Source organism: Phyllobates terribilis, unplaced genomic scaffold, assembly GCF_046119375.1.
Source record: "Phyllobates terribilis strain yellow unplaced genomic scaffold, ASM4611937v1 Scaffold_4__5_contigs__length_816908805, whole genome shotgun sequence".
Lineage (NCBI taxonomy): Eukaryota > Metazoa > Chordata > Amphibia > Anura > Dendrobatidae > Phyllobates > Phyllobates terribilis.
Window position 1 is genome coordinate 811,281,148 of NW_027362764.1, and position 27,541 is coordinate 811,308,688.

At 49.0% G+C, this 27,541-nt stretch overlaps 1 protein-coding gene across 1 annotated transcript in view; it reads right to left on the reverse strand.

The window, feature by feature from the left end:
* Positions 1-27,541, reverse strand: part of LOC141266137 (fucolectin-like) — a 39,061-nt gene that overhangs the window by 4,542 nt on the left and 6,978 nt on the right. Inside the window, exon 3 of the mRNA XM_073680101.1 lies at positions 15,258-15,534. Within this exon, the coding sequence (XP_073536202.1) occupies positions 15,258-15,534 (277 nt within the window). The remainder of the gene's footprint in view (positions 1-15,257; positions 15,535-27,541) is intronic.

Sequence of the window (27,541 nt, forward strand, 5' to 3'; positions counted from 1 at the left end):
TATTGTCTCAGGCTCCAGTGCCACTCTACTCACAGGCCACAGTCCCTATCACTTATTTTCTCAGGCCCCAGTGCCACTCTACTCACAGGCCACAGTCCCTTTCACTTATTGTCTCAGGCCCCAGTGCCACTCTACTCACAGGCCACAGTCCCTATCACTTATTGTCTCAGGCCCCAGTGCCACTCTACTCACAGGCCATAGTCCCTATCACTTATTGTCTCAGGCCCCAGTGCCAATCTACTCACAGGCCATAGTCCCTATCACTTATTTTCTCAGGTCCCAGTGCCACTCTACACACAGGCCACGGTCCCTATCACTTATTGTCTCAGGCCCCAGTGCCACTCTACTCACAGGCCATAGTCCCTATCACTTATTGTCTCAGGCCCCAGTGCCACTCTACTCACAGGCCATAGTCCCTATCACTTATTGTCTCAGGCCCCAGTGCCACTCTACTCACAGGCCACAGTCCCTATCACTTATTGTCTCAGGCCCCAGTGCCACTCTACTCACAGGCCATAGTCCCTATCACTTATTGTCTCAGGCCCCAGTGCCACTCTATTCACAGGCCATAGTCCCTATCACTTATTGTCTCAGGCCCCAGTGCCACTCTACACACAGGCCACAGTCCCTATCACTTATTGTCTCAGGCCCCAGTGCCACTCTACTCACAGGCCACAGTCCCTATCACTTATTGTCTCAGGTCCCAGTGCCACTCTACTCACAGGCCACAGTCCCTATCACTTATTGTCTCAGGCCCCAGTGCCACTCTACTCACAGGCCACGGTCCTTATCACTTATTGTCTCAGGCCCCAGTGCCATTCTACACACAGGCCACGGTCCCTATCACTTATTGTCTCAGGCCCCAGTGCCACTCTACTCACAGGCCACAGTCCCTATCACTTATTGTCTCAGGCCCCAGTGCCAATCTACACACAGGCTACGGTCCTTATCACTTATTGTCTCAGGCCCCAGTGCCATTCTACACACAGGCCACGGTCCTTATCACTTATTGTCTCAGGCCCCAGTGCCATTCTACACACAGGCCACGGTCCTTATCACTTATTGTCTCAGGCCCCAGTGCCACTCTACTCACAGGACATAGTCCCTATCACTTATTGTCTCAGGCCCCAGTGCCATTCTACACACAGGCCACGGCCCCTATCACAGGCCCCAGTGCCACTCTAGACACAGGCCATGGTCCCTATCACTTATTGTCTCAGGCCCCAGTGCCACTTTACACACAGGCCATGGTCCTTATCACTTATTGTCTCAGGCCCCAGTGCCATTCTACACACAGGCCACGGTCCCTATCACTTATTGTCTCAGGCCCCAGTGCCACTCTAGACACAGGCCATGGTCCCTATCACTTATTGTCTCAGGCCCCAGTGCCACTCTACTCACAGGCCATAGTCCCTATAACTTATTGTCTCAGGCCCCAGTGCCATTCTACACACAGGCCACGGCCCCTATCACAGGCCCCAGTGCCACTCTAGACACAGGCCATGGTCCCTATCACTTATTGTCTCAGGCCCCAGTGCCATTCTACACACAGGCCACGGTCCCTATCACTTATTGTCTCAGGCCCCAGTGCCACTCTACTCACAGGCCATAGTCCCTATCACTTATTGTCTCAGGCCCCAGTGCCACTCTACACACAGGCCACGGTCCCTATCACTTATTGTCTCAGGCCCCAGTGCCACTCTACACACAGGCCATGGTCCCTATCACTTATTGTCTCAGGCCCCAGTGCCAATCTACACACAGGCCACGGTCCTTATCACTTATTGTCTCAGGCCCCAGTGCCATTCTACACACAGGCCACAGTCCCTAAAAGTACAATCAATAAAAAGGCATAAATTTGAGTAACCATCAATGTATATATGTGTCGGGAATAAAATATTGTTCACATGATTAAAAAATAATTAAGAACCGATATAATTCAATGCAAAATAAATAAATAAAAATAAAAAATAAATATATACAGTACAGACCAAAAGTTTGGACACACCTTCTCATTTAAAGATTTTTCTGTATTTTCATGACTATGAAAATTGTACATTAACACTGAAGGCATCAAAACTAAGAATTAACACATGTGGAATTATATACTTAACAAAAACGTGTGAAACAACTGAAAATATGTCTTATATTCTAGGTTCTTCAAAGTAGCCACCTTTTGCTTTGATGACTGCTTTGCACACTCTTGCCATTCTCTTGATGAACTTCAAGAGGTAGTCACCGGAAATGGTCTTCCAACAATCTTGAAGGAGTTCCCAGAGATGCTTAGCACTTGTTGGCCCTTTTGCCTTCACTCTGCGGTCCAGCTCACCCCAAACCATCTTGATTGGGTTCAGGTCTGGTGAGGCCAGGTCATCTGGCGTAGCACCCCATCACTCTCCTTCTTGGTCAAATAGCCCTTACACAGCCTGAAGGTGTGTTTGGGGTCATTGTCCTGTTGAAACGCAAACCAGATGGAATAGCATGCCGCTGCAAGAGGCTGTGGTAGCCATGCTGGTTCAGTATGCCTTCAATTTTGAATAAATCCCCAACAGTGTCACCAGCAAAGCACCCCCACACCATCACACCATCCCCTGCTCCGCCTGTGGGGAATAGTACCATCTGCTGCTGCCACTACATCCCGCCTCAGAGGACTGAACGCAGCGCTGGTGGGGGATCACCAGAAACCACAGGTGGCGTAGTCATTGAATCCACTCGAGTAACACCAAACCCTGAAAGCCCACTACATCTTTTATTGTGACGGCTCTGGGCACGGAACGGGTCCAGGCCACGACTGTGACCCCCAACATCTGACCCGGCTCCGAGTACCCCCCATCTCTCAGGGTAGGGCTGTGAGCGTCACACATATATAGCCGACAGCAGTACACATAGCACAAGAGGCTCCATTCCAGTTCTGCCTTCTGATGCTGTTAGGCTGTGTGCCCACGATGCGTTTTTAATGTGTTTCCGCAGTGTTTTTGCAGCTGCGGAAATGCATTAAAAACGCATTAAAAACGCATGGTAGAAAGGCAGCAATGTTCCCCAGTGATAATCCGCATGTGCTGTGCACATGCGGCGGAAATTTCCGCTGTGGATTATCATTGCGGAAAAAAACGCAGCACTACCAATTATTTTGCGGAAGTGCTGCGTCTTCGCCGCCATTGACTTGCATTAGAACGCCTGGATTACGCATCACTGCATATGTAGATGCGTAATCCACGCATTCTAATGTGGGGATAGTACCCTGGTGTAGATGAGAGGAGAGTCTCATCCACACCCAGGTACCATTAAAAAATCTGTAAAAAAAAGAATAAACTAAAAAATAAATGTATACTTACCTTCTGTTGGCCCGCGCTGCACTCCTGCTTGCTTCCCGGCACTTTGCAGTGAATTGAAGGACCTGCGCTGACGTCAGAGTCATGTGACGGGTCACGCAATGCTGACGTCGGCAGGTCTTTCAATTCACTGCTGCCGGCAGCCGGGACCGAGCGAAACAAGACAGCGCGGGCCATCGGAGGGTAAGTATATTTTTATTTTTTTATTTTTACCACTCTCTCGGGTCACACTATATAAATCCATGCTGTTTGCATGGATTTATATAGTGTGACCTAGTTGTCAAGCACTTTCCAAGTGATGCTAATCGCTTGGAAAGCGCTTGTCAATCCACATGCGGAAATGTCAGTGAATAACGCTCCATTTCCGCATGTCCCTGGCAGGAAAACGCATGTACAATCCGCATGCGTTTTTTTCTGCCAGGGAGATGCAGAAACGCTCAGGAAAAAATCCTGAGCATTTCTGCATCGTGGGCACATAGCCTTAGACATTTCTAGACAAAGGCCCAGGTCTCAGGGGTCAGGAATAATTTTTTGGGGATCTTAATCCTCATTATTTGCTTAAAAAGCAATCCAGAGAACACCGTTTTTCTGCGCCATTTGCTTATTGGCACTGCAGAATACAGCCAGGTCCTTTCCATATTACAGCGCTAAAAATCCAGCTATTTAAAACTGTGGTTTGTCCGTCACTCGGATCACATATAATTGCGCTAAAAATACTGTCAGCAAAGTTTTGGCACCAGTTTGCTGATCAAAATAGTTACCTACAGGCCAGGTATTTAAAACTGTGGTTTGTCTGTCACACAAATCACATATACGTTTACTGAAAATTCTGCCATTTCTGGCCTCCATTCAAATTTTTTTTCAGTGTGTCAGCAAAGTTTTGACACCAGTTTGCTGTTCAAAATAGTTACCTACAGGCCAGGTATTTAAAACTGTGGTTTCTCCATCACACGGATTACATATAACTTCGCTCCAAATTCAATCATTTGTAGTGAGCGTGGAAGATATTGTCCTCCATTTAAAATGAGCAAGGCGCGTGGCAAGGGACAAGAAACTGGACGTGATGGTGATGGTTATGGTGCATGTGTAACACAGGTACTTTAGATGCAGTGACACAGAAACACAGAACAGCCAATACCGGGTTAATAAACAGGGGAAGTTTATAATAACAGGGTCAATCTCCACGCAGGGAGTAACAGGGGAAAATATGGCGGAAAACAAGGGAAGTAGCAGGTAAAAGTCTTTAACTGACAGTTCACAGTTTAACTAGATATAGCAGAGTCGAACCGGTTGTAATCGACAGTTTTTACACTTAGCTGACTCTTTTCCTCCACAAGGCAGTTGCCAGCTGATGCCGCTGTTGATTTCTTCAGGCTTCCCTGCCCAAACAATGCTTAGTCTTCTGGCGGCAGCGGGCGGTCTCCGGTTTTACCCGCTGAGCCCCTAGTCCATAACACGGCACTTCACGTGCTCGGCTCCACAGACCCTGCGTCTCTTCTCTACTCGGCTTGACTCCTCCGGTCCACTGCACTCGGCTCTTGCTCCCAGTACTGGAGCCAGGAGCCTGGACCCTCTCACACTGCTCTCCTGAGCGGGACTCTTCTCTCGCTTTCCTGCACAAAAGTCCTCGTCTCTCCCTCTCTCTAGCCACGCCACCAGTTTTCCGGTCACCTGACCTCCCAGCTCTCCCTCTGGACACGCCCCCAGCTTCCCAGTCACCTGACTCCTGTGATGGAAGTCTGTCTTCCCGCTGCAACCAGAGGTACGGTCCCGGTAGTTCCGGATCCCTTGTTCTGACAGTACTTACACCCCGGTCTTCCCTCTTACACCCCCACTCTCCTTTAACTCGCCATTCCACAGGCGAGAGTTCCTTCACCAAACGTTCACCTTCTTGGACTTCCTGGACGATACGGTACCATATGAAATGATCTTGTTCATAACGGTGAGGAGCCACTCCTGCTGTTGTTCGTTCTGACCGGCGTAACTCAGTTTGACCGATGGGGGGTGCAGGGTCACTCGGATTCCCAATTTCCGCCTGTCCGGTGGCTTCAACCGAGGTTGTGCCCTCGCTGCCTGCACTGGGGACTGCAGGTAATCGAGTGCTGGGGCTCGGAGGTAGAACCAACAATTCTTCTTCGTCCACATCGTGGCTTGGACCCTCTCTAGAAGCAAGTGATTCTTCTCCATCCTCGCCATCTTTAGACAGACAGGGTTGCAGCATACTACAATGAACCACTCTGGTAGGGGCTCCTTCAGCCCCCTCGGGTTGAACTTCATACACAGGTCCTTCAGCGCCAATCCTGCGCTTCACTCGGTGCGGGCCGCCTGTCCCGAACCATCACCCGCTCCCCGGGCCTCAGAGCTGTACCGAAGAGGCAATGTCTCATGATGTTTGAGCTCCTGAAACTTTTGTTGTACCAACCGTCGGAAGGTCTGCAGTCGATGCCGATGTTCCCGGACCCTGGAAGACATCCCCGTCTGTGGGTAGTCCTCCTCGGGGTCCAGCTCTAACTCGGTAATCTCTCGCCCCTTTCGCCCGAATAGCAAGGTATAAGGAGTGAACCCCGTCGTACGATTCACTCGGTTGTTGTAGACCCACACCAGCTCGGCGACAAACTCAGGCCATCGTACCTTCCAATCTTCCTCCAACGTGCGGAGCATTTGGATCAGTGTCCGATTAAAGCGTTCACAGGCCCCATTTCCTTGAGGGTGGTAAGGAGTAGTCCGTGACTTCTCAATCTTGTACAACCGGTGCAGCTCTTCCATCACCCGGCCTTGGAAGCAGGCGTCTTGATCGGAATGGATCCTCTTTGGGCAGCCGTACACCCGAATGAAGTCTCGGCAGATGGCCTGCGCAGCTGACTCGGAGGTCTGGTCTCTGGTCGGGGTCACTACCGCAAACTTTGTGAAGTGGTCTGTCATTACCAGGCAATGTTCATACCCGAGATGCGCCGGTCCAACAGTCAAATAGTCGATCATCAGCACCTCCAAGGGGGCAGAAGTCACAATGGTTTGTATGGTGACCCGTTGCTCCGGGGGCTTAACCAGCTCACAGCTCCGACATCTTCGACAAGTGTCTTCTATTGTTGCTCACAGTCGGGGATGATACACCAGCCTCTGCAACCACTGAAACGTCTTCTCTGGTCTGAAGTGAGCCCCTCGTTCATGAGCCTCCTTAGCCACTACTCCGACCAACGGGTGCAGCAGCCCGTCTCGCAAACACAGTCTCTCCCATTGTCCCAGCATTTTCAGTGCTCCCGGGGACAGGGTACTCCTCTCTTCTAGACTGGGGACTTGCCGCAAAGCCACCCATTGACGTAATGGAGCAACTCCTCTGTCAGTCTGTTGAAGTCAGATCCAGTCATCTCTTGGCCGCCCTAGCACTTGTTCTTCCAACGTCTCTCCGATCTGTCCCTGTGCCGCGGCCAGCGGGCCCACGAAACTTCGGAAGCTAGGGGTCTCATCCGCCTCCAAATCTTCATTGCGGTCATGATCAGGCCATTCATAAGTCACTCTGGAGAGGGCATCGGCATGAGTATTCTCTGCCTTAGGCCGGTAGGCGATCTTATACTGGTACCAGGCCATGCGGGCCACCCACCGCTGCTCCAGGGCCCCCAATTTCGCATTCTTCAGGTGGGCCAGCGGGTTGTTATCTGTTCTCACCAGTACTTCGGACCCGGACAAATACTCTGCAAACTTTTCAGTCATTGCCCAAACCAGAGCCAGCAACTCTAATTTAAAAGAGCTATAATTATCTGGGTTCCTCTCGCAGTCGTGAAGGGAGCGGCTGGCGTACGCAATCACGCGCTCTTTCCCCTCCTGTACTTGGGATATCACGGCTCTCAGACCATGTAGGCTCACATCAGTGTGGAGTATGAATGGTTGGGAGAAATCCGCATAGGCTAGTATTGGGGCCTCGGTCAGGGCCATTTTTAGGGCGCGGAAGGCCTCTTCCTGGCTGCTTCCCCACCGAATCGCCTGATTCTTGGAGCCCGCCGGCACTCCCTTAAGTAGCTCCAGCAATGGGTTGGCTATGCGGGTGAAGTTCTTCACGAATCTTCGGTAGTACCCAGCAAGTCCCAGTAAGGCCCGAACGTCCTTCACTGTCTTCGGAGTAGGCTACTTCTGTATGTCGGACACCTTTTCCTGGGTGGGCCTGACTCCTTCACCGGACACAGTATGACCGAGATATTCGATCTGATTGCGGAACAGGTGGCAATTCTGGGGCTTCACCTTTAGGCCATGACTCTGTAGGTGACTCAGTACTTGCTCCAGTCGCTGGAGGTGCTCCTCAAAGGTGGCAGCATAGACAATTATTTCGTCAAGGTAAATCAGTGTCGCCTCGAAGTTCAAATCGCCCAGGCACCTCTCCATCAGACGCTGGGACGTCCCGGGGGCGTTAGTCAGTCCGAAGGGCATTCGATTGAATTCGAACAGTCCCATGGGTAATATGAACGCTGTCTTCGCACAGTCATGTTCGGCCACAGGCACCTGCCAGTACCCACTGGCCAGATCCAAGGAGGAGAAGTATCTTGCCTACCCAAAGGCCGACAGAGACTCTTCGATTCGGGGTAGTGGGTAAGAGTCCCATACTGTACAGGCATTCAGCCGTCTATAGTCCACACTGAACCGCAGGGTCCCATCTTTTTTCGAACCAGGACAATCGGGGCTGCCCACGGACTCTGACTCTCCCGTATCACACCATTCTGTAACATGGGCTAGCATCTCCTTAACCTCTTTATACATCTGGGGAGGTATCTGCCGGTATCTCTCCCGCACTGGGGCAGCTCTCCCCGTGGGAATCTCGTAGGTAATGGCTTCGGGCAACCAAATTCATCCTCATGGCGAGCAAAGACTTCCTGGTACCGCTCCAGTACCTCCTCAACCTGCTGCACCTTTCGAGGTGTAAGTCCCATCAATTCAGCCCGCATTCATTCTAGGATTCTTCGTCCCCCCTTCACACTATCCCGGTGGAATTCCAGCGGCACGGTGACCGTCAGAGTCCAGGGGTCACCTCGTACAGCGGACAGCTGTACCACATCAGGTCGCACCAACTTCTCTGGCATTCCCAGAATCTGGGCTATTTCCGCCATGGGAGAGAGTGTGAGATCATCTTCGCCCAGATTAACACACTGCACTATAACATTGCCACCCTGAACAGTGGCCAGTATCCGAGCCACCAAGAGTCCGGGGGGTACTTTGTCCATCGATGTTGGTTCTATCTGAACTTCGACCCCCTCAAGAGGTGTGCAGGCCCGTGCGGATAACGTGAGTACAGTTTGTCTGGGCGGTAAGGTGATCGCCGTAGCTGCTGGCACTATTATTTTCCCCAGGATCTTCCCTTCACTCGACGTCTCCTGAGCCTGGGCAGCTTGGATTAGTTGTTGAAAGACCCTCCTTTGGGGGGTTCGCGGGTCCCACTGGTCTAGAGGAATCTCCTTTGGCTCACTAATCAGGATTTGCCCGATCTCTTTCAGCACATTCATTCCGAGGGTCACCGGGGGTCCACTTCCGGCTCCCCCTGCGACCAGGACGACTCCTTTTTTTCCCACATCTTTTTCACACACTCGGATCTTCATCCATACCACCCCTGCGACCGGGATGGGTAATTGATTAGCTGCCGTGAGTCTAATTACCCCATTCAGGCCACGCTATCTCTGGAAATAGCTGTTGGAAGTAGGCTTCTGTCATCGTAGTCACCTGGGATCCCGTGTCAATCAGGCAGTGAACAGCCCGACCGCTAATTTTGGCCCAGACAGTCGGGTTGGTGAAAACCAGGTCCTTGGGACTTCCTCTTTTTCTTTCCCCTTCCTCAGGCTCTGGGCTGTGTCCCCCAAACACGGAGCCAGCTAATTTAATGGCTGCCGCGACAGGGGCCGCCTCGGTTAGCACAGCTCCTGGCGTAATGTCCTGTGCCTCTACACTTCCAGCAGGTCGTGTCTCTGTCTGTGTAGGGCTGCCTCACTCCCCTACGGAACTCTCCTGCAGGGGGGGTCCTGAATTCAATTCTTTCCATAACTGGAGCAATCAATCTGGGTATCTCTGGTGTCGGGGCAGGGGTCTTCTTGAGACTGGACCATTCATCCCGCATCTCCTGTATCTCCTTTCGAATCTCTCGAGCCCATTACGGTTCAGCTGCAGGCGGGGTGGGTACTTCGTTACTCCGGACCATTCCTGCCAGGGCCGTCACCCACATCTCCTGCTCTCTCACACGTGCCTCCGCCCCCACTTCTAGAAAATTCATACATGGGTTAGCGCGCAGGCGCTCCCGCAAGGCCTGCTTCAGCTGCACACCCCTGAGGCCTGCCACAAACTGGTCCCTTAAGATCACGTCAGGGGGGCCCATTCCCAAATTCCCCATGTCGTCTTTTCTAGTGATATAGGCATGCACCCTCTGTAAGACATTAACATACTGCGCCACAGTCTCCCCCTCCTGCTGCACTTGGTGAAACAGCCGTATCCTCAGCTCTCCTACATTGGTGGGATCCCCATGCATCTCCTCCAGTATCCGCACCACTTTTTCTAAAGTATCCCGGTCATGGGGAGGGCGGTACATCACGGATTGTCGGGCCTCGTAGTCCAGGGCCAGCTGGGGTCATCGGATGCATATGTAACATACTCCTAACTCTCTAACTCCAGTCCCACAGCATCATATTGTCCCCGGTGAACTTTGGGAGATTGCTGAGCATGGCCCCCAGCGGCAAGCTAGATTTAGGGGATCCCAGAATGGACTGATCTGCAGTGTCTGTGTCTAACGACTGCATCCTGCCGACTACGCCAAATGTAACACGGGTACTTTAGATGGGGAAAATATGGCGGAAAACAAGGGAAGTAGCAGGTAAAAGTCTTTAACTGACAGTTCACAGTTTAACTAGATATAGCAGAGTCGAACCGGTTGTAATCGACAGTTTTTACACTTAGCTGACTCTTTTCCTCCACAAGGCAGTTGCCAGCTGATGCCGGTGTTGATTTCTTCAGGCTTGCCCGCCCAAATAATGCTCCGTCTTCTGGCAGCAGCGGGTGGTCTCCGGTTTTACCCGCTGAGCCCCTAGTTCATAACACGGCACCTCACGTGCTCGGCTCCACAGACCCTGCATCTCTTCTCTAGTCAGCTTGACTCCTCCGGTCCACTGCACTCGGCTCTTGCTCCCAGTACTGGAGCCAGGAGCCTGGACCCTTTCTCACTGCTCTCCTGAGCGGGACTCTGCTCTCGCTTTCCTGCACAAAAGTCCTCGTCTCTCCCTCTCTCTAGCCATGCCACCAGTTCTCCAGTCACCTGACCTCCCAGCTCTCCCTCTGGACACGCCCCCAGCTTCCCAGTCACCTGACTCCTGTTCTGGAAGTCTGTCTTACCCCTGCAACCAGAGGTACGGCCCTGGCAAGCGGGGCAAGAGGAGATCGCATGTAGCGATGCCCAAATATTTGAGCAGCCACGGTCACACGAAGACGACGGTGGGAAAGTGTCACAAGAGGTGGACCATGATGAGACACAATTGCCAGAAAGTCAGGAGGAGGACCAGGGTGCGGAAATTGAAGAGGAGGTGGTGGATGATATAGTAACTGACCCAACAAGGACATGCAGAGCGAGGAGAGCAGCACACAGGGGGGGGGGAGGCACCCTAAGCACCCCAGGCAGGAAGAAGCAGTGTGGTGGCTGCAGACAGAAAGCAGGCAACCGTTCCCTGTAACACCAACACGAAGGAAGTTGCCAGTACAACTGTTAGGTCTTCCCGACTCTGGTTTTTTTTTAAAGACTCTGCCGATAACCCCAAAAAGGCCATTTGCACCAACTGCCAGGCCAGCATCAGCAGGGGTGGCAAAACTACCAGCCTGACCACCACCAGCATGATCAGGTACATGGCAGCAAAGCACCCGACTTTGTGGGCTGAACCCCAGGGTCCAAGAACAGTGTCTGCGGGTGGCACCATTGCTTCTTCCGCTGTTGTGCATGCGAGCTAATCCCCTGTCCATGATGCACGCGAAACATGCCTCCTGCCCTGCACCTGTCGTTGCACACTCTCAAGTAGCAGCATCAGGAAGCACGTCCACGTCCTTGTCCCAGCGCAGCGTTCAGTTGTCTATACCCCAGTCCTTGGAATGCAAGCGCAAATATGCGGCCAATGCCCCACAGGCCACACTACTAAATTTTCACATTTCACGACTACTTGTGCTCAAAATGTTCCCTTTTAGGCTCATGGAGACGGAAGCATTCCGCAACCTGATGGCGGCGGCCATCCCTCGGTACTCGTTCCCCAGCTGCCACTATTTCTCCCGGTGTGCCGTCCCCGCATTACTCAAGCACGTGTCCCAAAACATTAGCCCTCAACAATGCAGTTACTGGGAAAGTCCACCTAACCACGGACACGTGGACAAGTGCTTGTGGGCAGGGATGGGACATCACCTTGGGACGGAACTCGTCCTCCCGACGCCAAGGATTGTGGGCCCTAGGTCAATCAAGGTTGCCCCCACAGTCTACAGCTCATGCACCTCATCCTCCTCAGCCTCCTCCTCCTCCTCAGCCTCCGAAATGACCACATCAGTGAAATTCCCACGGTACAGCAGTGCCGTAAAGGAGGTCTCCGGAGCTGCGCTGCCTGAATGCACTCCGGTGACCTCAGTCAGTGGCTTCCGCTGCCGGGAGCGGACGTGTTCCCGCAGTGTGAGCTTACAGCAGCCATGCACAGCTGTCACCATCTCCAGATGTGACAGCTGTGCATGGGAGATCAGCGCAGGAACGTGGACAGGTAACTATTTTTTTTTTTAGTAAACTAAGAATTAAATAAAATGGTGTGTTTTATTTCAAATAAATTATTTTTTTCTGGGTGTAGTGTGTGTTTTATTTTTAACACTTTGTAGGTTAGTAATGGGGGTGTCTTATAGACGCCCATCATTACTAACCTGGGCTTCATGGCAGCTGGCGCTGACATGAACCCCAACCCTATTACCCCCTGCCACCGCACCAGGGCAGCGTGGAAGAGCGAGGCTAAGTGTCAGAATTGGCGCATCCTATGGATGTGCCATTTCTGGGGCGGCTGACGGCTGGTGTTTCTAGCCTGGGAGGGGGCCAATATTCATGGCACCCTTCCTGGGCTATTAATATCAGCCCCCAGCTGTCTGCCTAGCCTTTGCTAGCTATTAAAATAGGGGGGACCCCACGTCATTTTTTTGGGGGGTCTCCCATTTTAATAGCTAGTAAAGGCTAGGTATTCAGCTGGGGGCTGATATTAGTAGCCTGGGAAGCTCCGTGGGTATTACCCACTTCCCAGGCTTCAAACATCTGCCCCAGCCGTCTGCTTAACCTCCGCTAGAGCCTAAAATTACGGGGGATCCCACGCCAATACGCCAATTTTTTCTTAAATAAATCCTTTATTTTAACACTAAATGACAAGTACAGTAATCAACACTGTCACTGTACTTCTTATATATGTGACTGACATGTTTCTATGTATCTAATCTATGTGTGATGCTCTATCTTCCTGTTATAAATTGTCGGGTACCGCTGCTGAATTGCCGGCCGGCTTTTTTAAAGAGACGGTGCATGAAAACACTATTATTTTTTTAAATAAATCCTTTACACTAAATGACAAGTACAGTAATCAACACTGTCACTGTACTTCATATATATGTGACTGACATGTTTCTATCTATCTAATCTATGTGTGATGCTCTATTCTTTCTGTTGTAAATTGTCGGGTACCGCTGCTGAATTGCCAGCCGGCTTTTTTAAAGAGACGGTGCATGAAAACACTATTATTTTTTTTAATAAATCCTTTACACTAAATGACAAGTACAGTAAGCAACACTGTCACTGTACTTCATATATATGTGACTGACATGTTTCTATCTATCTAATCTATGTGTGAAGCTCTATTCTTTCGGTTCTAAATTGTCGGGTACTGGTGTATGCCGCTGCTGAATTGCCGGCTTTTCGCGTAATACATTCTACATTATTCTTAGTTGTTTTCCTTCATGTAGAATTAACCTACAAGGAAAGAAAGGGTTTATTTTCATTCCGATATTTGTGTCCCATTGACTTGCATTGGTTTCCGGTATCGGAATCGGCGATATCCGATACTTTTTGGGTATCGGTCCGATCCAATCCGATACATTTCCTGATATCGGAAGGTATCGCTTAACACTAGTGATCATGTGTGCACTTACACTGTATCCGGTCATTTAATGGTCATGTGTGCACTTACACTGTATCCGGTCATTTAGTGGTCATGTGTGCACTTACACTGTATCCGGTCATTTATTGGTCATGTGTGCACTTACACTGTATTCGGTCATTTAGTGGTCATGTGTTCACTTACACTGTATCCGGTCATTTAGTGGTCATGTGTGCACTTACACTGTATCCGGTCAATTAGTGATCATGTGTGCACTTACACTGTATCCGGTGTGATGTAGCAGACATCCCTTTAATGGTTCAGTATGTTTGAATGACCATGTACCTTCCCCTTTAACTGACTGGTCACATGACCGTGACATCACACAGGTCCTTATGCACACAGTTAAGGTCCTATCTGTGAGTGTGTGTGTGTGCTGCAGTATATATAAACCCTGTGTGATTTGTGACAGGTGTGTTCCGGTGTGTAGGAGTTCCTGGGTGTTGGGAACTCCTGTGTGGGCACCGTGTGCAGAGGTGCAAGGGGTGTGACAGGCGTGTTTCCTGTTACCCGTATGTGCGGACACCGTGTGAGCGGCATGAGGCTGTTCCCTGGGTGTGTGTGTGGGAACACCGCTCGTGTGAGGCCTGGTGAGGCCTGGTGGACTCCGGTGGAGGCGAAGCCTGGATCCCTGTGAGAGTGTGGGGGATGCCAGTAAGCCTCGGAGTGCCACACAAGCGTCCTGGAGGGTGAAGCCTGGGTATGACATGTAATACGCCAGTAAGCCTTGGACGGGAGTAACGGCTGGAGACCACGTATGGTAAGCCGTGAAGCCACAGTGGTGGCGTATGAAATGGACTAAAAGCAGCTAAAAACGACTAAAGGTAATACTCTTTATGTTATGGACATTTTCATGGACATTGTTTTATTACCTTGCGGAAGGCTGTAATTAGAGCCAAGTGGGCCGGTCTGCCACTTGGACTCGTGGACATTATGTATGTGAAATACGGTTTATGAAGTGTAATAAACTGTGGATTGTGAAACACGGCAAAGTAGTTGCTGGTGTGCAGTGATTGACGCAGCAAAGCGAGTATCCCCCAGGATAATAAGTAGCGCTGCCTTACACCGGTCATTTATTGGTCATGTGTGCACTTACACTGTATCCGGTCATTTATTGGTCATGTGTGCACTTACACTGTATCTGGTCATTTAATGGTCATGTGTGCACTTACACTGTATCCGGTCATTTAGTGATCATGTGTGCACTTACACTGTATCCGGTCATTTAATGGTCATGCGTGCACTTACACTGTATTCGGTCATTTATTGGTCATGCGTGCACTTACACTGTATCCGGTCATTTAGTGGTCATGCGTGCACTTACACTGTATCCGGTCATTTAGTGGTCATGCGTGCACTTACACTGTATCCAGTCATTTAGTGGTCATGCGTGCACTTACACTGTATTCGGTCATTTATTGGTCATGCGTGCACTTACACTGTATCCGGTCATTTAATGGTCATGCGTGCACTTACACTGTATCCGGTCATTTAGTGGTCATGTGTGCACTTACACTGTATCCGGTCATTTAGTGGTCATGTGTGCACTTACACTGTATCCCCTGGTCATTTAGTGGTCATGTGTGCACTTACACTCTATCCGGTCATTTATTGGTCATGTGTGCACTTACACTGTATCCGGTCATTTAGTGGTCATGTGTGCACTTACACTGTATCCGGTCATTTAGTGATCCTGTGTGCACTTACACTGTATCCTAGGTTATGAGGGAACATATTCTCCCTGTGTGTTACTTACATTGGATTTTTGTTCATTTTGGCATTTCCAATTCGAACCTCAGCCCCTATTAGACGATTCCAACAGCAGTCCTTTCTGTTCACAACAACCACAGCTCCAATTCTCCGTGGCTCATAAAGGTCGACTCTCCACCATGGAGATTCATCACTTTTGGTTAAGATACAAGATTTCATTCGGTAAGCTCCATCGCGATTACCATCAATGGCATTGGTAGCATTCCCATTGATATGATAGACAGAGATTTGACTCGCCTTACCCTCCAGAGCAATGTTTTTCCCTGTAGAAGAGAAGAATAAGTTTAGCTTTAAACATAAAACCTCACAAGAACCTTATCCTCATATATAAACACTACATCCCTGATATAAGAAGAGATAGTAAAGAGCTATGGGACGTGCACACCAGAGATGGGTGCAATGGGAAGAAAAGGTTTGCCCTTAAGGAGGTGAAGAGAAAGCATGGAAGAAGTGGTTAAGGACTTTGGCACTAGAGGAAGGTGGACCATTAGTTGCAGAATTGTAAGTATGGCCCATGAAGGGGTGGGGCCAAAGTAAAAATGGCGTGGTGGACAGGAGACTGGCATGTTTGCCAAGGGTGGACACAGACTGCTGAGGGCCCCTGTGCAAGGAACTTGAAGTTTGAACCCTCCCCTTCATCCTTGATACTGCAGCAAAGTATGGTCTGTGTGAAAGAAAATTAAAGTATACAACAGTCCAGTCCATTTTAAAGACAAGGCTAATGAGCACTAACTAATCAAAGAGCAGAGGAAATCACACACTGTGTGCGGCTCCCTGTAACGCTGTGTGTCTCTCACGTCATAGAAACGGTTGCAGTATCAGCACTGAGAGAAGAGGAAAGGGCCCCGTCTGGTAGGGAATATGTACAGACAGGGCCGCCATCAGGGCATTACTGGCGTATGGGGCCCAGTGAGCAGAGGTGCCACTAGATCGGCCTTGGGAGGAGGACCAGAGAAGATATACAGCAGCAACAAGAAACGGCAACTACAGGATCTGTGCTGCGCCAATTCTTTGGAATGCACTACCCAGGACAGTTCGATTAATTCCCAATACCCACAGTTTCAAGTGAACCCTAAAAACACATTTCTTTAGACTGGCGTATCGCCTAAACACACTCTGTCCGTCCCAGTTTTCCCCCATATTAAAATCTTCTTCAACTTCAGGTTCATACCAACCATGCACTCAATAGCCTCTGTCAGGACGGCACACCTACTGGCAGGCGACCAGTCCATGTATTATTTATCCTATTCAGTATATCAAGGCGGCATTATACAATATATGTACATTCTACCTTTTGTGTCTCCCCCATTTCCTCATAGACTGTAAGCCTGCGAGCAGGGCCCTCACTCCTTTTGATATGAGATATGCTTATTCTGTATTGTGTGTATAAGTCCCCCCTAAAATTTGTAAAGTGCTGCGGAATATGCTGGCGCTATAAAAATAAAAACTATTATTATTAGCTGTGCCAGCTTCAACGGATTAAATACCAGGCCACCGACACTCATCTGATTTAATTCAGGAACCACAGGATGCTGAGGATGGCATGCGTGGATGCATTGGATACCAGTCTGTTTTCGTCAGTTACTTGTGGAGTTTATTCGCAAGGAAGACATGGAATATGCTCTGAGGAAACTGAATGATGCAAAGTTTTGTTCTCGTGAAGATGAGACCTCTTACATTCATGTTTGTGCTTAAAGATATACTGATGGACTGTCTCCAATAAGTGGAGAAGGATAATTGATAAATAGGATCCTATAATGTCTGGCTGATTAAGATTGGGGGAGCAATGTGACAATACAGCTTATAATCTTAATCAGCCAGATGATTAGATTTGTTAAACCAAGAGAAATACACTATTATCTTTGTGTTGACTTGTAAATGTACAGTACAGACCAAAAGTTTAGACACACCTTCTCATTTAAAGATTTTTCTGTATTTTCATGACTATGAAAATTGTACATTCACACTGAAGGCATCAAAACTATGAATTAACACGTGTGGAATTATATACTTAACAAAAAAGTGTGAAACAACTGAAAATATGTCTTATATTCTAGGTTCTTCAAAGTAGCCACCTTTTGCTTTGATGACTGCTTTGCACACTCTTAGCATTCTCTTGATGAGCTTCAAGTGGTAGTCACCGGAAATGGTGTTCCAACAATCTTGAAGGAGTTCCCAGAGATGCTTAGCACTTGTTGGCCCTTTTGCCTTCACTCTGCGGTCCAGCTCACCCCAAACCATCTCGATTGGGTTCAGGTCTGGTGACTGTGGATGCCAGGTCATCTGGTGTAGCACCCCATCACTCTCCTTCTTGGTCAATTAGCCCTTACACAGCCTGGAGGTGTGTTTGGGGTCATTGTCCTGTTGAAAAATAAATGATGGTCCAACTAAACGCAAACTGGATGGAATAGCATGCCGCTGCAAGATGCTGTGGTAGCCATGCTGGTTCAGTATGCCTTCAATTTTGAATAAATCCCCAACAGTGTCACCAGCAAAGCACCCCCACACCATCACACTTCTTCCTCCATGCTCCACGGTGGGAACCAGGCATGTACACTGTGTTCCAAATTATTATGAAAATAATATTTTCTCACATTTTCCCAAATTACCTATATGAATTGCAGTCATTGTAATTTTCCAGTCAAATAACTATTAGAGTACAATTGAAAGGTTTTTGTACAAACTGCCTATGATAACAGGATATTTTTTTTAAAAATAAAACACTCAAACTGCCCTCAAAATGCATGTTCCAAATTATTATGCACAGCAGAGTTTTCAACCTTTTCATTTTAGTAAAGAACAAAAAAATGGTCATTTTTGAAATTATAAGCATTAGCAGGTTATTACAAACTGAAATCAAACAGTTTTCAACTCAAAACTTTATTCTAGGTGATGTTACATTTGCACATAGGACCGCTTGTTCGAAAGGAGCTTCTGAACTCTCTCGCCCATTGAATTTGTCAGGTTTTGGATGGTTTCTGTAACATACCTGGCGGCGTCCTTGCATGGTGGTCCATCTCCCACTGTGCAAGAGGGCGCACTTGATCTCCTGTCCAGAATGTCTCTCTGGCTTCCCTCCATGCTGTCTGTTTGTGTCTGTTTCTGCTGCTTAAGGGCGGCGCCCGATCACTTCCTGCCTTTTGTACCTGCTGTGGGTCACACCCCTTGTGCGTCCTCAGCCTATTGCTGTCTGTCACTTGGTATATAGCTCAGCAGCTCCCTTCTATCCCTGCCTGAGCATAGTGTTTCCTTCAGTGTGTGCTTGCACTCTGAAGGTGCCAGGTCCCGTTCTTTGTTTCCTTGTCTGCCTTTCCTGGAGGCTGTATTTCCAGGCCTGTCTGAACTGAGTCCTGTATGTCTTCTGCTTTGCGGTATCAGCTCCCGTGTCTGAACTGAGTCCTGTATGTCTCCTGCTTTGCGGTATCAGCTCCCGTGTCTGAACTGAGTCCTGTATGTCTCCTGCTTTTCGGTATTAGTTCCCGTGTCTGAACTGAGTCCTTTCTGTGTTCTCTGGTCTGTCCTGTCTGAACTCGCTCCTAGCCTGTTCCTCCTGCCTTCTAGGGGCCGATTACCTAGACCCGCTCCTGTATCTTGTCTGTCCTGTCTGAACACGCTCCTTGCCTGTTCGTCCCGCCTCTCTGGGGGCAGTATTCCCAGACCCGCTCCTGTATCCCGCTGCAGTGTCGGTCTCCTCCGTACACTCAGTTCCAGTCTGAACTCTCTCCTATCCTTTACCTGTTTTTGCCTCTATGTCCGTTCCCTTCCTTTTTCTGCAGAGTCTGAACTCGTACCTAACTCCTGCCAGTTGTCTCTGTACTCCCGTTTGTGAGTTTGTGGTCCACTCGCTACTTCACTGCAAGTACCCTGTGGGTGTCTGGCTCTGCCTTTCCCTTCCTGTCTGTTCCGTGTGAACAGAGCCCTGTCCTCCCTGCTCAGCCTTGTCTGCACTCTAGCTGTGCTTGCCTGTAACCCTCTGCCTGTATTGTTCCTGAGTCCCGGTGTGTACTGGGTCCTATCCCGCCTGTGTTCCTACCTGCTAGTGCCTCCCTGTCTGCACTCTAGCTGTGCTTGCCTTTACCCCCCTGCCTGCATACCCGCCTGCCTGCATACCAGTCGTGCCTGCCTATACCCACCAGTCTGTGTGCCAGCCTACCAGCCTGTTCCTGTATTCCCCTGTGTGGGTCAACAGCCGTGTCCGGGGTCTGTCCTGGAGTAGCACCTGGTCCCTCTGCTCGGTTCCTCCTTGGTGCACTGGCGTCGTATGCCGTCGTGCGACCCTGGTCGGATCGGGTGAATACTTAGTCACGCCCCTCCAGGCATTCACTCTCCGGCACGGTCCAGTGGAATCACTACAATCACACGCACACGCCGCTTAGCCCGGGCGTGTGCATAACAGCATGCTCAGGCCATGGTTCCCGTTGAGCCCCACGGCCTTCGCTCTTTGAGAAGTTTTTCCAGCGAATACATGCATTAAAATAAATAAATAAATTTTTTTCCCCCTTTAGCTGAGTTCCAGGCGAATTACGCACCCGTCCAGATGGATCTATCAGCTCTCGTTCCTGCGGATCCGCCACGTTACTATGGGGATCCAAGACAGTGTCGTGCATTTGTGGAGCAATGCATGCTACACTTTAAGGCCTACCCTCTCTATTTTCCTTCCGATTGGGCTAAAGTGGCCTTTATGATTGACTACCTAGCGGGTGATGCCTTGAAATGGGTCACCCCCCTATGGGAAGCATGGGATCCTGTCATCCTTGACCTGCAGGCCTTCCTGGTGGCCTTTCGTATGGTCTTCGAGGACCCTAACTCTGAAGCCCCTGCTGAAGCTTCACTTCCCAATATCCCGGAGCAGCCCCGACGGGTAATGTGTGTGGGTAGCGCAATAGTCCTCCAGCCCAATGAGACTACTGCCCACCCAGAATCCTCACAGGGTGACTACGCTTTCCGGAATACTTCTCTCAACCTCAAGAGGCAGTCCAGACGTGCTAGACTTAGAGGCAAGCCGTCACGCCAGGGTCTGTCCTCCCTGAGACCTCCTGACCCCAACCTTGAAGTCCCTACTGAAGCTTCATCTCCCTGTATCCCGGAGAAACCCCAATGGGTAATGTGCGTGGGTAGTGCACCAGTTCTCCTGGCCGAAGAGGCTTCTGCCCATCCAGACTCCACACAGGAGAACTTCCTGCACCCGGCATCAGATGCTTCTTTCTCTTTAACCGGTGTGCATGTCCAAGGATGCTCCAAAGCTGTGGTTACCTCAGAGTCTGTGCACCTCTACTACCTGGCGGAGGATCCCCTGTTGCCTCCTGAACCCTCCGGGATACCACTCGATGACAAATGGAGAGAGACTTCTCTACACCCGGTACTCAATACTTTGTCCGCTTCGTCCTGTGAGCCTGACAATGGGTACCCCAAAGTGGTAGTTACCTCCGAGTCTCTACACCCCTCCGACCAGGCGGAGGATCTCCAGTTGTCTCCTGAACCCTTCGGGGTGCTACCTGGTAGCGAAAGGACAGAGACTCTCCTATACTCTGTACCTGATACCTCGCTCGCTTCGTCCAATGAGTCCAACCTAGTGTACTCCGAAGCAGAGGTTACTCCTGAGTCTCTACACCCCTCCGACCAGGCGGAGGACCTCCAGTTGTGTTCAGAATCCTTCGGGGTGCCACCTGGTGGTGAATGGACAGAGACTTTCCTATACTCTGTACCTGATACCTCGCTCGCTTCGTCCAGTGAGTCCAACCTAGTGTACTCCGAAGCAGAGGTTACCCGTGAGTCTCTACACCCCTCTGACCAGGCGGAGAACCGCCAGCTGTCTCCAGAACCCTTCGGGGTGCCACCTGGTGGTGAATGGACAGAGACTTTCCTATACTCGGTACCCGATACCTCGCCTGCTTCCTCCAGTGAGTCCGACCTAGTGTACTCTGAAGCAGTTGTTTTCTCTGAGCCTCTGCACTCTTCTGACCCGGCGGAGGACCTCCAGTTGTTTCCTGAATCCTCCGGGATACCACCAGATAACAAAGAGACAGTGACTTTTCCTCATTATGTACCTGATAACCCGTCTATTTCTTCCTGTGAGCTTGACAAGATGCACCTCGAAGCAGAGATTACCCTTAAGTCTCTGTCCCCCTCCAACCCAGTGAACGACTGGTCCTCGAATTCCCTGCAGAAGATTCTGGCAGGCCTGAAGAAGAGGGGGCGTAAGGGGGGAGGTACTGTAACATACCTGGCGGCGTCCTTGCATGGTGGTCCATCTCCCACTGTGCAAGAGGGCGCACTTGATCTCCTGTCCAGAATGTCTCTCTGGCTTCCCTCCATGCTGTCTGTTTGTGTCTGTTTCTGCTGCTTAAGGGCGGCGCCCGATCACTTCCTGCCTTTTGTACCTGCTGTGGGTCACACCCCTTGTGCGTCCTCAGCCTATTGCTGTCTGTCACTTGGTATATAGCTCAGCAGCTCCCTTCTATCCCTGCCTGAGCATAGTGTTTCCTTCAGTGTGTGCTTGCACTCTGAAGGTGCCAGGTCCCGTTCTTTGTTTCCTTGTCTGCCTTTCCTGGAGGCTGTATTTCCAGGCCTGTCTGAACTGAGTCCTGTATGTCTTCTGCTTTGCGGTATCAGCTCCCGTGTCTGAACTGAGTCCTGTATGTCTCCTGCTTTGCGGTATCAGCTCCCGTGTCTGAACTGAGTCCTGTATGTCTCCTGCTTTTCGGTATTAGTTCCCGTGTCTGAACTGAGTCCTTTCTGTGTTCTCTGGTCTGTCCTGTCTGAACTCGCTCCTAGCCTGTTCCTCCTGCCTTCTAGGGGCCGATTACCTAGACCCGCTCCTGTATCTTGTCTGTCCTGTCTGAACACGCTCCTTGCCTGTTCGTCCCGCCTCTCTGGGGGCAGTATTCCCAGACCCGCTCCTGTATCCCGCTGCAGTGTCGGTCTCCTCCGTACACTCAGTTCCAGTCTGAACTCTCTCCTATCCTTTACCTGTTTTTGCCTCTATGTCCGTTCCCTTCCTTTTTCTGCAGAGTCTGAACTCGTACCTAACTCCTGCCAGTTGTCTCTGTACTCCCGTTTGTGAGTTTGTGGTCCACTCGCTACTTCACTGCAAGTACCCTGTGGGTGTCTGGCTCTGCCTTTCCCTTCCTGTCTGTTCCGTGTGAACAGAGCCCTGTCCTCCCTGCTCAGCCTTGTCTGCACTCTAGCTGTGCTTGCCTGTAACCCTCTGCCTGTATTGTTCCTGAGTCCCGGTGTGTACTGGGTCCTATCCCGCCTGTGTTCCTACCTGCTAGTGCCTCCCTGTCTGCACTCTAGCTGTGCTTGCCTTTACCCCCCTGCCTGCATACCCGCCTGCCTGCATACCAGTCGTGCCTGCCTATACCCACCAGTCTGTGTGCCAGCCTACCAGCCTGTTCCTGTATTCCCCTGTGTGGGTCAACAGCCGTGTCCGGGGTCTGTCCTGGAGTAGCACCTGGTCCCTCTGCTCGGTTCCTCCTTGGTGCACTGGCGTCGTATGCCGTCGTGCGACCCTGGTCGGATCGGGTGAATACTTAGTCACGCCCCTCCAGGCATTCACTCTCCGGCACGGTCCAGTGGAATCACTACAATCACACGCACACGCCGCTTAGCCCGGGCGTGTGCATAACAGTTTCTGCTTCAATTGTTTTGCATGAGGACAGAATACCCTCCCAGAGCTGTTGCTTAGATGTGAACTGCCTCCCGCCATCATAGACACTCCTTTTGATGATGCTCCAGAGGTTCTCAATGGGGTTGAGGTCAGGGGAGCATGGGGGCCACACCATAAGTTTATCCCCTTTTATGCCCATAGCAGCCAGAGATGCAGATGTGTTATGTGCAGCATGAGACGGGGCATTATCATGCATGAAAATGATCTTGCTGCGGAATGCACGGTTCTTCTTCTTGAACCATGGCAGGAAGTGCTGTTTGAGAAACTCAACATACATTATGGAGTTCATCTTTACCCCTTCAGGGATCCTAAAGGGGCCGACAATCTCTCTCCCCATGATTCCAGCCCAAAACATTACTCCACCTCCTCCTTGTTGGCGCCGTAGCAGTGTTTGCATGGGGTGTCCATCAACCAGCCATCCTCCACTCCCTCCATCTGGACCATCGAGCGTTGCACAGCACTCATCGGTGAACAAAACAGTTTTGAAGTCAGTCTTCATGTATTGTTTGGCCCACTGGAGCCGTTTCTGCTTGTGTGCAGTGGCTAGAGGAGGTCAACAGGATGGCTTACGCACAGCTGCAAACCTCTGAAGGACCCTGCATCTTGTTGTTCGGGGGACGTTGGAGGCACCAGCAGCTTCAAAAACTTGTCTGCTGCTATGACAAGGCTTTTTTGCCGCTGCTCTTTTAACCTGACGTAATTGCCTGTAGGAAAGAGTCCTCAATTTGCCCTTATCAGCACGCACACGTGCTACATACTTCTTGATTGTGCAATGATCACGATGAAGTGTCTTGGCAATGTTGATTGTAGTCATGCCTTGACCTAAACACTCCACAATTTGTTGCTTCTCAGCAGCCGACACATCCTTTTTCTTTCCCATTTTGCCAGAAAATGTAGGCTGCTTAATAATGTGGGACAGCCTTCTTATGTAGTCTTGCCTTTCATTGGACACACCTGCCAAACTAATTAGCACAGGTGCCTGCAATTGCTTACAGTGATATAAAGAGCCCTGACACACATCACCATCAATGAGTTTAACTGACAAACAAAAAAATTCTTACCTTATCACTCCTAAACACTTTTTGCATAATAATTTGGAACACAGTGTAGAGTCCATCCGTTCACCTTTTCTGCGTCGCACAAAGACATGGTGGTTGGAACCAAAGATCTCAAATTTGGACTCATCAGACCAAAGCACAGATTTCCACTGGTATAATGTCCATTCCTTGTGTTCTTTAGCCCAAACAAGTCTCTTCTGCTTGTTGCCTGTCCTTAGCAGTGGTTTCCTAGCAGCTATTTTACCATGAAGGCCTGTTGCACAAAGTCTCCTCTTAACAGTTGTTGAAGAGATGTGTCTGCTGCTAGAACTCTGTGTGGCATTGACCAGGTCTCTAATCTGAGCTGCTGTTAACCTGCGATTTCTGAGGCTGGAGACTCGGATAAACTTATCCTCAGAAGCAGAGGTGACTCTTGGCCTTCCTTTCCTGGGGGGGTCCTTATGTGAGCCAGTTTCTTTGTAGCATTTGATGGTTTTTGCAACTGCACTTGGGGACACTTTCAAAGTTTGCCCAATTTTTCGGACTGACTGACCTTCATTTCTTAAAGTAATGATGGCCACTCATTTTTCTTTACTTAGCTGCTTTTTTCTTGCCATAATACAAATTCTAACAGTCTATTCAGTAGGACTATCAGCTGTGTATCCACCAGACTTCTGCACAACACAACTGATGGTCCCAACCCCATTTATAAGGCAAGAAATCCCACTTGTTAAACCTGACAGGGCACACCTGTGAAGTGAAAACCATTTCCGGTGACTACCTCTTGAAGCTCATCAAGAGAATGCCTAGAGTGTGCAAAGCAGTCATTAAAGCAAAACGTGGCTACTTTGAAGAACCTAGAATATAAGACATATTTTCAGTTGTTTCACACTTGTTTGTTAAGTATATAATTCCACATGTGTTAATTCATAGTTTTGATGCCTTACGTGTGAATGTACAATTTTCATAGTCATGAAAATACAGAAAAATCTTTAAATGAGAAGGTGTGTCCAAACTTTTGGTCTTTACTGTATGTGTATTTCTGTGGCTGTTCAAGAAGGACACACAATTATTTGTGTAACCCTGATTGTTGTCTTCCATTGATCTGTGGATCAATGAATGTTTGCAAAATATGTTGATTAACCTTGTGGCTTGTTGACTCACAAGACAGGAGGACAAACTATGTAAATTGATTAAATGCTCCAACAATGAGACCTGAGCGCTGCCCTTTAACCCCAACCTGTGAATGATGACCTCATACTCCTTGACGCCCAGGTTCTTACTGTATGCAGATGACCTACTGCTGCTGTCATCAACTGAGAAATGCCTACAAGACAACCTGAAAATCTTGGAGGAATTCAGCTCTACATGGGCACTACCCGCAACCCAAACAAAACCAACATCACGGTGTCCCAGAGGAGAAAACTAAGATCAGAGCAGCACCCTTCAGTTGTACTAAACAACTGTACTCTTACAAGAACAGAAAAATACAGCTACCTGGGCCTGGAAATTCACCAGTCAGTGAGCTTCGAACAAGCCATAGAGACCCTGAAGGACAAGGTCTACAAAACCTTATATGCTATCCGTAAGAAACTCTAACATCTGAAGCCGCCAGTTAGAGTCTGGCTAAAAATCTTCAGTGCCATCATCGCTCCAATCTTCCTATAAAGCAGCAAAGTCTGGGGTCCTCACACATACCCAGACTGGTCAAGGTGGGATTCCAGCCCAACAGAGATATTCTCACAAAATTAGAATATCATCAAAAAGTTAATTTATTTCAGTTCTTCAATACAAAAAGTGAAACTCATATATTGTATAGAGTCATTACAGACAGAGTGATCTATTTCAAGTGTTTATTTCTGTTAATGGTGATGATTATGGCTTACAGCCAATGAAAACACAAAAGTCATTATCTCAGTAAATTAGAATACTTTATAACAACAGCTTGAAAAATGTTTTCAAAATCTGAAATATTGGCCTACTGAAATGTCTGTTCAGTAAATGCCTCAATACTTGGTCAGGGCTCCTTTTGAATCAATTATAAAGTATTTTAATTTACTGAGATAATGACTTTTGTGTTTTCATTGGCTGTAATTAGTATTGAGCGAGTATGTTCGGTTAACCCTTTCGCCAAGTATACTCGGCCGAGCACCGAGTATTTATAGAATGCTCGGGCTTTAAGTTTTCGTCGCTCCGTGAACTTGATTTGCAACTGTTTGACAGATTTAATTTATGTGTGGAATGCTATTCCTCACATGTATTAAATCTGTCAAACAGTTGCAAATCATGTTCACGGAGCGACGAAAACTTAAAGCCCGAGCATTCTATAAATACTCGGTGCTCGGCCGAGTATACTCGGTGAAAGGGTTAACCGAACATACTCGCTCAATACTAGCTGTAATCCATAATCACCAACATTAAAAGAAATAAACACTTGAAATAGATCACTCTGTGTGTAATGACTCTATATAATAGATCACTCTGTGTGTAATGACTCTATATAATAGATCCCTCTGCGTTTAATGACTCTATATAATAGATCCCTGTGTGTAATGACTCTATATAATAGATCCCTCTGCGTGTAATGACTCTATAGAATAGATCACTCTGTGTGTAATGACTCTATATAATAGATCCCTCTGCATTTAATGACTCTATAGAATAGATCACTCTGTGTGTAATGACTCTATATAATAGATCCCTCTGCGTGTAATGACTCTATATAATAGATCGCTCTGTGTGTAATGACTCTATATAATAGATCGCTCTGTGTGTAATGACTCTATATAATAGATCCCTCTGTGTGTAATGACTCTATATAATAGATCCCTCCGCGTGTAATGACTCTATATAATAGATCCCTCCGCGTGTAATGACTCTATATAATAGATCCCTCTGTGTGTAATGACTCTATATAATAGATCCCTCTGTGTGTAATGACTCTATATAATATAGGAGTTTCACTTTTTGTATTGAAGAACTTAAATAAATTAACTTTTTGATGATATTCTAATTTAGTGAGATGCACCTGTAAGTGGTCTACCTGAACCAGAACCCCCAGAGCAGCTCACCCAAACCTAACCTGACCAAAACACCAATCACAGCAGCCTGACAAAAGCCAGAATGAGGAAGATGGTAGATGAAGCCCAGGAGAGATACGTCAGTGACTGGAGGAACGATATCATCACCTCACAGAAACTGACCATGTAGCGGAGTCTACAGAGAGAATACAGACTGGCTCCATATCTGGAGAAACTCCCGAACCCAAGAGACCGCCAGATCCTGAGCCGCTATAGACTCAGCGCCCACAATCTGGCCATCGAGGTCGGCTGGCACAGACAGAGCTACAAGCCCAGAGAGGACAGACTGTGCCACACTGCGACCTGGAGGCCCTGGAGGATGAGACCCACTTCCTGCTACACTGCACCAAATAGGGAAGGAAAGTGAGGGAAACTCACTTCAGGAGACTATGATCTCTTCTGGGATTTCAACTCCATGAAGGAAGAAGAGAAAACATTTATCCTGCTGGGGGAAGAAGAGAGTGCGGGGGAGAGAGCAGCGCAG